This window comes from Clarias gariepinus, chromosome 3, assembly GCF_024256425.1.
Source record: "Clarias gariepinus isolate MV-2021 ecotype Netherlands chromosome 3, CGAR_prim_01v2, whole genome shotgun sequence".
NCBI lineage: Eukaryota > Metazoa > Chordata > Actinopteri > Siluriformes > Clariidae > Clarias > Clarias gariepinus.
Window position 1 is genome coordinate 7002745 of NC_071102.1, and position 14023 is coordinate 7016767.

The 14023-nt window shown below is 37.6% G+C and overlaps 1 protein-coding gene across 1 annotated transcript in view; it reads right to left on the reverse strand.

Moving 5' to 3' along the window:
- Positions 1 to 14023, reverse strand: part of lgr4 (leucine-rich repeat containing G protein-coupled receptor 4) — an 82622-nt gene that overhangs the window by 37627 nt on the left and 30972 nt on the right. Inside the window, exon 2 of the mRNA XM_053492766.1 lies at positions 8913 to 8984. Coding sequence (XP_053348741.1) covers positions 8913 to 8984 — 72 coding nt within the window. The remainder of the gene's footprint in view (positions 1 to 8912; positions 8985 to 14023) is intronic.

Consider the following 14023-nt stretch of genomic DNA (forward strand, 5'->3'; position numbering starts at 1 on the left):
CACCCTGATGAGATTTCATAGCGGTAATTGGATCGTGTTAAAACCATGTGAACCTCTATTAATTAAAAACCTTTTTAAATTAAATTTAGCACGAAGCAATTCAATCATGTTTTAAAGAGAAACATTCATTATAATTTTTAGGCATTCAAATAGATCTCCAGTGTGCATGTATGAGGGGGATTCAAGTCAAACCAGGACTCATGAGAAGAACGAAGGTGTAAAAAACATTTACTGGCATTTACAGAAGACTTCAAGCACAGCACGGTGATGAGATTGGAATGCCTGATCTTTGTAAATTGATGGATATCTTGTCACAAGCTTCCAGAAGTGATGCATCTGTTTGTGAGCACTGTACACACAATTACTCACAAACACCACTTGCATATTACAGAAACTCAGCTGGGAGTTACTGCCACATCCCCCGTACAGTCCTGACCTAGCTCCAAGGCATTTGTGCCATTAAAGGAGTTCCTGCGAGGCCAGCGTTTCAGACGTGACCCAGGCAGTCCGATCATGACTCCAGAGTACTGAGAAAACTTTCGACCTTGATGGTATCCAAGCACTAGTGAAAACTGGGATAAGTGCATTAGCGTAATAGCGGATCATACTGTATATAAAGCATTAAAGGGAGATTTTACTCGCATAACCGTCTTCTGGTTTTCTTTACAATCAAAAGTCCCGGTTTGACTCAAACAAGCCAAATTTTTTTTTATCAAAAACATTCCCTGTACTGGCCAGGATTTCAATAAGCCAAATGGATTCTCTCCTCAATGTGACCTCATAGGAGAAAACATCCTCCCTCAGCTCGTCACTGAGCTCCACCAACCTCTTCTCAACCCCACAACTGTTCTCTCGTTTACGTAAACACTAAAACAGTGTGATTGGAAACTGGAAGAGGTTTAGGTATGGATTATCTTTGAGGTATTTCAGGTGGAGCAGACACACGTTGTGGGATTTCTAAGATCTACAATATGTTAACTTAAATATTCGAGCTTTTCTTTTTATGAGCCACTTATTTGAGCCACTTCTCTTTATTCAGTGCACCTGCCCGCCCCCTCTCTCCTTCCTTCCTCTGCGTGATAGGAAGAAGTTCTTGGGGCTCCAGACTTGAAGACTCCGTATCATATCTCCATGTTATGCTGTACACACTTCCCAGCCCTGAGGGTGTAGTGTGTTTGGAGAAGCCATGTGGAGCTCCGTGTCTGAATGCCAGCTGTGCCCAGAGACAAATGGAGTCCTAACACAACTCAGCCTAGTGGGGCGCAGATATATACTGTGTATATGTATATATGATTAGCATAAAGACTTTTATTAATATTTATGTATTTATTTTCAGGATTATTTCATAAAAGATATATTTTCCATATATAATACTACCAATACTAATAATTATAATACATTATATAATTTAAAAAGAAATAAGTGGCAAGAATTAATAAAAGAGTCTGGTGCTCATATAGTGATTTATTTTTATTTTTATAATATATATTAAAGAAAACCTTGTACACAGCTTTGTTTCTTACTGACATTAATTTTTTTTACATCAAATCTATGAATAAGTGTGTGTTTCTCTTAGAAAGGCTCATGCCCGGATCACTTATTTTAACACGGGATCTATAAATAAGGCAATCATTATAAACCTTTCCTATTATTATACGTCACAGAAGTTATGATTTATCTTGTGTAGGTCTAATTAGTGTTGTTTACGACGTATATTCTGTTATGAATGAAGTGCAGTGTGATTTATGATGTAGCGAGTGCTGATAGTAAACCGGAAATGCTTGCATTATTAATCTCCAAACGGTCGCGTACCTCAACTTACAGCGAGACAGTAGTGAAAAATCTACCTTTTTTTTTTTTTTTTACTTTTAAAAGTCTGTACACGCTTAAACAAACTGCTTACATCCTGGCAAAGCACTGGAAAATGCCGCTGCCATACTAGCCGTTAGCATCTGCTCTAGGGAATGTGAAGTTCAGTTCTTGTGCGAAACTGAACAGATAAGAGCTCAGCTATCAAACCGATATTCTATATTATGCTATATTCTATAATTTTCAGAAATTTGGTCTAATATGCAAATCAGTCATTTACTTTGATCACTTTGTATTTTTCGTGCCATTCCTGGAACTAGTTGTAAAACTAATGATTGTGTGGAAATGCATGGTTGCATTGTTAGCACAGTACCATTTACTGCTGCACATGTTGTAACACAAGGTTGCCAAAACTGGGCTTAAAGCGAATTTACACACAGATGGTGCAATACCATAAATCTGTGGGGGTTTTTTTGGTGTTGTTGTTGTTCTGGCATGTAAGAAAACCCAAATTATTAAACCTGAAGACTATGAGGATGTTCAATAAAGCTTGTAACCGAAGCATAAAGACCTGTAAGGACACGATCACTGACTTCCTGTGTAAGCTGTGTTTCACATGCAAAATGTATTATAATAAATAGATCTTAGAAAAAGTTGTTATGTTAGGAGATAATTGTGCTAGTTTTTATTATTTCTTTTTGAAAGAAGCAAAATTATCATCCAAATAAACAAAAAAGATTTAACGCTTACAATTTTAGAAACATTTTAATAGAAATTAAATAGATTTTTATATAATAAATTAATATATTTGGTTTCTTGTAAACTTATTTTAAAGAAATTACACATAGGTATGTATGGCTAGATTCATATTTATTTCAATTGCTAAGATGCCTTTTTTTTGCGGTGTACAGTACATGCATACTAATATAATATGTGTGTGACTAATTCTTACATTTAAAAAGTCCAACTCGGGTGTTCGGGAGACTTTTCCGAGCGTTAAAGTGATGCTTGGGGCTTAACGCACAGTATTATTCGCTTGAGCTACTTTTTCTTAACAGAGCATAAAAATCAGTCCTTCCTTCCTTTAAGCCTCATTTCCATCTGCAGCTAAGGAGACAGAGACACACTCACATGGACAGAGGGAGAGAGAGAGAGAGAGAGAGAGAGAGAGGAGGTTAAAATGAGAAGAAAGAGAGCGAAAAGTAGAGTTAAACTTTGAGGCTGAGAACATGACAGGAGCATCTTATCAGCCGGGACGATCATAGGGGTGCAGATCTACAGCAGTGAGGCACGGAGTACCACACACGCGCTTATACACAGAACCAAGACCGTGGAGAGATTCCTCAATCAAATGCACATTTACTTTCCAATTTGCTTTCCATGAAAGCCTGAAAGCTGTTGTTTATGTATGTGGGAGTAAATGTGCAGCGAGCGCTTACACATCTGGTAGTCCTGAGTATTTCTCTCTATACACATGAGCTACACAACAACACAACTCACGGCCTTTCACTCTCGTTCTGGTTTGGCTGAGTCTCAAAGCCACCACTTAGGGTCATACACACACACACACACACACACACACATGCGCGTGCACACACGCTCCACAGTGCAGAGCGGTCGGATTCTCTGGGCTCTGGAGACGACATCCCTGATCTTTATTTGCCTCCGGCACATGTAATCTGGGTTCTGCGGTCGCAGGGCTCAGCTGTACAGGCCGTCCTCGGAAACAGCTGTGCAGTAAGTCAGCGCCGGGGAAACTCTGCGAGCAAATCACACTTCGCTCCTAAACTAGTGCAGCAGACTTTCAAAAGAAAGGGGTTTAAAAATAGCATGAAATTTCACAGTGCAGAATTCTGAACATGGCAAATTACAGCTGTTTCCAAATAATTACTTTTTTTCTCTCTCTCTTTTTTTTTTTTTTACACAGCCCGAGTCTGTTTCTTGTGGTAAAGACAGTACTGTAATTAATATTCATGAACACTGAGTTCTCTGTTCTGCTGTGTATTAAAGTCGTCTGTAGAATCATATTACATATTTGGGTAGAAATAACGATGCAGCTGTGGTTCAGACTGAAGGGCCGCATGACACTTCTCACATAAATGCTAATAAAGTTTACTCTTGAATGGAATTTACTTGAAAAGCAAGAACGCAAAAGTGTCATGGATTTTAATTTCAACTGCTGCTTAAAATTAAAATGCATGAGACTTTTGTGTTCCTGCGTTTGTGATACTTGTATATGCGAGGGATAGGAATCATGAGGAGCCACCCGATACGACGTTATCACGATGCCTGGGTGGTCGTTCTATTTGTATTGAGATTGTGTAAGACTTACGCTTTTATAAATATTAGTCTACATTTTGGACAGACCTTTTAATTCAAATGCTAAAAGCGTCCAAAATACGCAATAATCTCCTTTGTAAAGTTGATATTGAGGTGTATCTGCTACTTATGCTGTGTAAAGCCTTTATAACGGCTCTAATCTGAGGTGCTGTTTAAGATCAACTGGTCATTTCTGATGCTGGTAACTCTAAATTAACTTCTCCTCTGCAGCAGAGGTACATTTTGGTCTTGCTTTCCTGGGATGGTCTTCATGAAAGCGAATTTTTTCATGGTGTTTGATGGGTTTAGCAAATGCACTTTGTTCCAGAACAGCTGATCTTCGTGTCCTAAAATAACCACAAACTGTTGTTGTCGTTGTTGATGTTACTTAATTACATAGTTCCATATGTGCTATTTTAAAGTTTTTCAAAAAAAAACAGTATTGTTCTATTGTTCAATGTGATCATTCTGATTTATACACATTCACATTCCATACAAACTTAAATAATTCTTTTAATTGTGTAAAGCTGCTTTGCGACAATGACAATTGTTAAAAGCGCTATACAAATAAAATTGAATTGAATTGAATTCCAGAATGTGGGAAATAAATTCAAACTTGTGCCCAAACTTTTGACTGGTATTACACACACACACACCTATCCGATGGTATCATAACAAATGTAAAAATATATGCGTACCATGAAAAACAAAACAAAACAAAAAAACGCTGTTTGTTAAAATACCGCCACTCTCCGAACCAGTAGGTGGCAGAATTGCACCAACCAGCACTACACTTAAAATTGAAAGATGTATCACTAGAACGTGGAAGATGAAAGCAGTTTCCGGTTTCTGCATACACCGTGAATATTTTTAAGAAAGTTGAAAGTTTATCTAATTAGTTCAAAAACCAAATTAAATTGATTCTGAATCAAACAAACCGACGCATCAATTCAATTAACGATTCAGCAAAAGATCGATGAAATTGCATAATCGATTAAATCGCATGCCTCTAGTCATGACTTTAATAGTATGAAGTGGAACAGCATGTGCACGAGTGTGTGTGTTTATTAATTCTGCTTCAGGTCTTTTCCGCTGTCCTTCGAAGCTAAATCGAATTGTAAGCATGATGCGTGATGAAGTGCTGTAAAAGTCGCAGGTTCACAGCACATTGCACTCGGGTTATGAGGTTCAGTGATTTCAGTGAATTCGGCAGTTCATCCATGCAAGATGTAAATATTCGGTATGAGTTATAAACAGGTTATTAATGCACATTTCTTGCACGATTTGCACATTTACTGTTGTTGTGAACAGCAGGGCTTAGGAGGCATTAAAGGGCTTTTTTAGCTGTTTGAAGCACAAGTTCTTTGCTTCAGTTGTTGCTTTAACTTCACTCAGGAAAAAATGACTAGTTGACTAGTACTTTGATTTATTGCTCCAAGACAAATACTAAAACCTAGTAGTTATATACACACACACACACACACACACACACACACACACACACATCTGGGGAGGATTAGTACCTGACAGCTTTATATATGTATCTGTCAGGCTGAATGGCTGAATGTGCTGCAAGTGGGACACGTGTGTGTGTGTATGTGTGTGTGTGTGTGTGTGTGTGTGTTGCATGTCTCTGAGGTAGGGAATGTTTTTCTGTGGTGCTGAGTGTTTGTCCCTCCCTCTTATTAAGTCTGCCTGGAGGACACCAGCCTCAGGTCTCATACACACACACACACACACACACACACACACACACACACACAATAATATAATGAGTGTTGCACTAATGACTACACTAATGAAACGCCAGAAAGGACTCTTTAAACGCACAGGCTCCTCATACATCTTTCTCTCATTAAACCGGTCTGTCTTTCACTAATCCAGCGCTGTAGAAGAACGATCGTGAACTTCTGACCCAGGATTGCCGAGCCCTTTAGGACCCGCTGAACCGAAGATAACTGAAAACGAATGTATGTATTAAAAAAAAAAGAAAAAGAAAACCCTGTCCTCCTGAACTCCGTCTGTCCCAGGAACCATTGTTTTGCCCTCTTCCTTCCTGCCTCACATTCCTCGGCACAAAGCGCTGAAAAGTAAATTGCTCTGTGACAAAGCGCTTGAAGGCCTCGTGTTTGGGAAAGAAGAAGCAGAGATTGGGGTGGCTGACAGACGTGAGCGGGCGTAAGAAAACACACTCCTGTTCTGAAAAGGGGAGGGGAAGAAAAAGCGAAGGATAACAATGCGGCGGCTTTTAGGAGCTGGTCATCAGGGCCGTCTGGGAGTGCCGCTACCTGCTATCAGGTAGACAGATGATATCTGCGCGCTTCCCACACGGCTGGCGCAGATGGACAGACGCAGAGCGACTGGGAGAGCCAAATGCATGCTGGGAGATTAGACTCATCTAGCCGGTGCACTTTCAGACGCATCAGCACATGCTCTCAACAAACACACACATCAGTGCAAAGTTCACGAGTGTGCGTCAGAGCATACACGTGGGGAGAAAAAAAAAACTTTAGAATTAATGTTGTTGTTTTTTTTGGGGGGGGGGGGGGGGTATCATTCAAGTAGGGGAAAAATTCGCTTAAATAAACCAGTTATATTTTAAACATTTTATCACAAAGTGAGAAAGCGTTCTTTTACAAATATCAGTAATTCAGCAAATGCTTATCTAAAAATACTTTCTCTTAAGTAAATACTATGGTGGCCAAGAAGCGAAAAACAAAATAACGAAACCAAAAAAAAAAAAAACTAAACCTAAACGAATTCAAAAATAAAATAACAATACCGAAAACAAAGTAACAAATTAAAAAAAGAAATAACAAAACTGAAAACAAAACAACAAAACCGGAAACAATATAACAAGTCATATCCAGAAACAAAATACCAAATTAGAAAACACAACGACGATACACTCAAACCGGAAAAAGGTAGGTATAATTCACAAAATAAATTCTTAGCGCTGATTGGAAGAGACATCACTCAAAACATACGATAAGTACTGTCAAGGGAAGTCAAATTTATTTTTAAAGCACATTTAACACTGTTTAGTTGACCAAAGTGCTGTATAATCCCAAAATACTGAAATTAATCCATAAATAAAAATACATTTAAATGTCCGTGAGGCTGCAGTACTTCCTATATATTTTGAGTAACAGATGTTATGTCGATCTGTTTTCTGATTTGTTGTTTTGTTTTTCGGTCTAGTTATTTTGTTTTCAGTTTTGTTATTTTGTTTTGCACTTCTCGACAACCGTAAAATACACAATTTCTGTTTTCTTTTTAGAATGGCATTATTTAAAAATTTTCTCATATTATTAAAATGGATTATCATTATTGCAGTTTTTGTTCTTTTTGCTATTACAATCTTTTATTTAAAAACATTTATTCTTAAAATATCAACTTTTTCTTTCATAAAACCTTTTATTATATCATAGACAATTTTACTTTATTTGTATTATTGTGGTTTAGTGTTTAGCACTGTCGCCTTGCACCTCCAGGGTCCAGGTTCAATTCCCCGCCCTGTGCGCATGAAAGTGGTGGGTTTTTCCTCCAGGTACTCTGGTTTCCTCCCACAGTTCGAAGACATGCAGATTAGGCTACCTGGCGTTCCCTAATTGCCTGTAGTGTGTGAATGAGTTTATGAGTGTGCGTCCAGAGTATCTCCTGGGATAGGCTTCAGGCCCCCTTTGAGTGATTGCATGTATTATTGTGCACTTTGGTCTTTGGCTCCAAAACATTAGCAGCATAACCTACGTTGTGATCAGACTTGTTTGTCCAGCACATCCTGCAGATGCTCGATTGGCTTGATATCTGGGGAGTTTGGAGGCCAAGTGAGTTCTTTATCATGTCCTTAAACAGTTGTTGCAGCATGTCAGAGTGCATTATCCTACTGAAGGAGGGCAGTGAAATCAGGGAATACCGCTGCCATGATGTCGTACTTGCTACAGTAATTATTCTCAATTTAATTTGTATAGCGCTTTTAACAATCGTCGTTGTTGCAAAGCAGCTTTACACAATCAAAAGAATTATTTAAGTTTGTATAGAAAGTGAGGGTCTTCGAATTAAAATGGTCAGATACTGTAGTCCCTGGGCCAGATAGCCTTATCCCAGATGGATAACCCTGTCTCTGTTTCACCTGCTGTCCTTTCTTTAGGACACTTTTGGTTGTTCCTGACTGGTGCATCCCAGGGACACACCGCAAGAGCTTCCTCCTTTGTGGAAACGCTCTGATCCAGTTGTTTAGACGTCACAATGTAGCCCATGTCAAAGCCATTCAGATGTAAACACTTCAAGAGCTTACTGTTCATTTTGTTTACAGTTACCATAGTAACCAGATAACAAATACAGCTGAATGCAAAGGTTTGCATTCCCATTGTGTTTAAAAACTTGATCTATGCCACTATTTTTTTTAAATCCTAAATTAAATGCATTCTAAGCTCCATGCAAAAATGAGAGTGTCTGGTAACTAGACACAGTCCAAAACTTTATGCTAAATTAAATAAATAAAATTAAATAGAAATCTCTGATATGTGTTTATTTGCCCCTAACAAAGAGAATGCAAACATTTAAACTAATATTATATTATTATATACAGATTATTATTACATACTGTATATTACATATCGAAATATTTCTCATGTTTATATATAACAATAGTATGAGTATAGTAAAAGAATAAAATAATAGATTTTTATTATTGATATATTAAAATAAACTAAATAAGGTTTTTAATTCCACGTGATAAAGAGAAAAGAAAGATGGAAAAACATATTTCATGATGAACTTACAGTTCCTCTAGGTACGGCAGGTTCTTAAATACATTCACAGGCAGCTCAGTGATGTTGTTCATGCTGAGGTCACTACAGGAAGGGGAAAAAAAGAAAAAAACACTTAGTTGCAGAACTGCAGTTGTTTCCATTTACTGATCGCAACCTGGGGATTATAATTTGAGGACGGTGGAGACCTGAGAGAGCTACACTGCTCTAAATACTGTATAATTCCTTGACAAGTAAAAACTTTTTAGATCCATTTACAAAAAAAACAAAGATAATTATTTAATCTATTTTAATACTCAGACACTTTAACTCATTTTAAGCTCGTCTGGAATTTCAAGTTATGATTTAATTTCAGACAAAACTCTTATGATTCTCAATTTTTTTACAATTACTTTAAAGTTACCACAGGTCTTAGAGCTCCCTAAAGTGTGTGTGTGTGTGTGTGTGTGTGTGTGTGTGTTAATGCTCCTGCTTAAATACCCCATATTTTTTCATACTTCAAATTCACCACTACACTACACTCCACCAAATTAATTGTTTCAGTGATGATGTAAATGAGCCACGCCCACTGAAGAGAACAAAAGAGATGACCAACGAATCAGAGGGAGGGGTCACAGTTCTCGTATGAGGTCACAGTAGGGGACAAATGTAACTGACTTGTTTAGGCTGCAGGCCTACCCAAAAATAGAAAAAAGACAAAAAGCAGAGATTATTTGTCTAATTTATTATTTTTTGCTTCTACGTGCGCACTGGGGATCCATCTAAATGTCTAAAATTTATCATAAAATGTGAATTTTGCATAATAGGTGCCCTTTATTTATAAAGCATTGCCTTGGGACAGGTCTCAAAGTTTCCTCATTGGTTTTAAAGCTCAACAAATGTCAAACAAACAAATGTCTCAAATTTAACTGCAACATACCTATTTTCAGTGTGTGAAGTAAATGTATGAAATGTCCCAAGTCTGGTATATTGTATGTACATGTGTATGGTGGCGATGATGATGATGATGATGATAGAAAATGGCTGTCTTATAAAGCTGTCTTGTCCTGATGGTGAATAATTTCTAATTTCAGAAAATCCAGAGTTTACAGTCCAATACAGTGGAAAACAGCTCAAAATAAAGAGAAAACAAAATGGAAAACAGAGATAAAGTGGCATTTGGGATTCCCCTCGTGACTTATATAAAAATCTATATTTTTATATAAAGCAATATTTACATGATACAAAAAGTTTTAGATAATTATCATACCACAGTATATTTTCTGTAGGAGGAAAATTCTTGAATATAAAGGTCTAGTAAATAAATGCCACAGAACAAGGGGTTATTTCTTTATTGTCTCATTATCCAGGGTCGAGGGTCAAATCCCAGCGTGTGTGGACTTACATGTTCTTCCTACGAACCTACACAGAAGAGGCGGTATAAAAAATGAATGAATGTGCCATTATCATTCACGCACTGATACTAGGCCTAACCCAGATTCTCAACATAGCTAAATTATCAATCATATCATGTTGTAGAACTTAAATAGTATCTGACTAATCAGAATCAAGACTTTACCAGTGCTTTGAAATTAACACACTACAGATAGACCCTGACTTACAAACAAGTTCTGTTCTGGGAGCATGTTCATAAGTCGGATTCGTTCTTATGTCTGGTAAGTGACTTATGACATAAATATAGAATGTAATTCTATTTGGGAATCCCAAATGCCATTTCATCTCTGTTTTCCATTTTGTTTTCTCTTTATTTTAAGCTGTTTTCCACTGTGTTGGACTGTAAACTCTTACTGAATTTTCTGAAATTAGAAATTATTCAGTATCAGAACAGCTTTATAAGACAGTCATTTTCTATAACAATCATCACCCCCACACGCACATACATACAATATACCGGACTTTGGACATTTCATACACCAAAAATATTGTGTATATTTGTAAATATCGGTATCTGGTGCACTGCAGTGTCGTTTTTTTGTACAATACACGTGAGCTACCTTAGTGATTGGACCAGAAGTAGAACCACGGTCTGTCCATATTTGCCGAAATTCGTAACTTAAATGCCCGTAGGTCGGGGACTACCTTTATATGGCCACATGACTGTTACATACGTATGAGCTTTTTAAACATTCTTTTCCAGTTGCTGTTATAACAAGCTCTGCTTCTCTAATAAGACTTTCCACTAGTTTTTTTTTTCCCAACTAGTGGATTTGGGAATTTCTGTCCATTTAAATTCTCAAGAGCATTATTGAAGTCAGGCACTTATGTTAGATGAGAAGAATAGTCAATGTTTCAGGTCATCTCAATGGTGTTCTGCGGAGCTTTTCCACTCCAGCCTTGACAAGTTATGTCTTTGTGCAGCTCACTTCATGCACAGGGTCACTGACATTATGGAGCAACCTCGGGCCTCTAAGTTCCAGTGCCGGAAATTTGTAATGTCTACATCATACAAAGAATATAATCTGGGGGGGAAAAAACCTACAGTTGTAATGGTCAGTTGTCTGTAAAAGTTTACTCATGTAACACAGTATTTATGTATGTACAGTATTTACTGCAACTCAACAATTTATTTTTTCCACTTGTTTAATGTAACATTCAGTAGGCAATGTCTTGTTTACATGCTTGCATCTGTATTTGATTCTCTTCCAAATCCAGCAGGGAAAAAAAACAAGTTAGATGTAATTGCTTTGGTGTTTAGACGTCAAGCAAAAGATCAGATATGTGAGTAAAATCAGATGGCGGTCGCTCTAAGCAAGAAAACTAGGATAGGCATGTTTAAGGTCTACTCTCTGCTCTTTCACACCTCTCGGTAAATCTCAAGCATAACATTTGACACCGATGTGCATATGTCTAATCACTGCTTCAATCATGTTTTTTTTTGTGTGTGTGTGTGTGGGTGTGCATGCTCTATCCCCCACTCCCATCCCATCTGATCCATTTGTATCAGATACAGCTCCAGGCCAGCCTGCCTCCTCAAGCTGATGTAGCTGATTCACATGTTGAAGAGGGTTATGCTCGGAAGCACAGATAAGTCCTGATTCCAGATCAGCGGCTGAGATGAAGAAGCCATGCCACAATAATAGAAAGGAATCCTAAACGAGAGCTTATCGGAGACGTGATCGCTGGCACTGAGCTGCTCCGTGATACTGTACCACGATCATCTACTTTTTCTTGTCATGCAAGTATGACATCAGAAGTGCTCAGGCGTTACACATCGCTCTGGTTTCCCTCTGTCCGTTTCGAATGCAGCTCACGCGTTTCAAAAGAGCCTGCACTAACTCGAGGGTCTACACAAACCAAAAATACACCCCTGACAAAGGCCGTGAGATCCACATGCACCTCCCCCATCTCCTTCTCTCTCTCTCTTTGTAACTCTTTCTCTCTTTGAGGCTCTGAGAAGAGACGCACAGCTTGTAGGTGGTACAGCATGTAGCAGCATGACAAAAATGTAGAGGTGTCTTTCCTTTTCGCATTCTCTCTCTCTCTCTCTTTCTTATAACTGCTAATTACTCTCTTCCTCTATTTCTATTCTCTTTTTTTTAAACTTTCTATTTCCCATGGTTTACGTTTGTATCTGTTTCCCTACAATTTTCTCTCTCAAAGTCTTTCTCCTTCTTTAAAACAGGACTGCTCGTCCCCCGTCTTGCTATCCTTTTAACTTATGAACTTTTCCCCCTACAGTTTTATATATATTCTTATTGTTTGTCTCTCTATTATTCATGCATCTCTTCTGTTCATCTCTCTGATTTTCCACCCACATTTCGGTTTCATTTAATGTCTCCCTGTTGATTTTGCTTCCTCTAATATTGACAAATTTAAAACAAATACAGACTCAGACAAAATAAAAGGAACAGTGAAACCTCGGATTGGGAGTAACACGATTTGCGAGTGTCCCGCAAGACAAGCAAAGATTTTAAAGAAATTTTGACTTGTAAAACGAACAAGTCTTGGTTTACGAGTACTGAGTATCATGTATCACGCATGCTGGGAGTTATTGCCCCTCATCCCCCATACATCCCTGACATTACTTTAAACCATTTTTACATGTTAAAAGGAGTTCCTAGGAAGCCGGGATTAAAGGAGTTCCTGGGAGGCCGGGGTTTCAGACGTGAAACAGGAAGTAAACTTTACTGAGAAAACTTTTTATCTTGATGATATCCAAGAACTAATGATATTCAACCACTGGTCTTTAAACTTATTCTTTTTATCAGAGCTTTTAAGTAGAAATAATTTGTAGCACTTTGCAATTTTCTGTAGAAATAAAGTGAATTATAAATAAAATGTATTATTATTATTATTATTATTATTATTATTAATAATGAAACATTAGAATAAGTGCATTAGTGTAGCAGGGGATTATATAGAGAAATAAAGGGAGTTTTAAACTCTCATAACTTTGTCCTGTTAACATACGGCTTTAGTTGAAGACCCTTTATCCATAAAAGATCAGCAATCTAACAAACAGTATTAGACACATAACACAAACATTTCGTACAATCCCAGCACTAAGATACATGAGTAATATCGATTTATTTTTTATTATTCTTTTTTCTATCCGTAGCATCACTTTTTCTCCAGACTGTGTCCTTTATCTTACTTCAATCATCCTGTGTCACTTTACACTGAGTCTACAATTTCTCTTAGTTTCTTTTAGTGCCACTTCGCTTTTCTGCTTAGCTATATAAGCAGGTGGAACAAGCTGGAGGGCTGGATGTGAACATATTTATATATATATATATATATATATATGCTATAATAATAGCCTGGAATGGATACTGGTAAGTTCACTTTTTATTACTCACAGCAGTCTTTCTAATCACAATCAGATCATTCTTAAAAAAAACAGAAAGAACGAAAAAGTAATTAACAGTTACATGTAAACTGCAGCTGCGAGGCATGGTCACAGAAATGCGGCTTGGGGGAAAAAACGAGGTTAATATTATAAATAAGGCAGACTTCAACTCCCCTACAGATGTCCTGGGTTGAGTGATGATGTGTCAGGGCCAGGAGTTTTAAATAACATGATGCCTGACTTAACACTCACTGGAGAAAAACCATGAACTTTCATGATTTGTTCTGATAATAGCAATACGGGAGCAGGAAACCTGCAGCATGTCTTCATCATC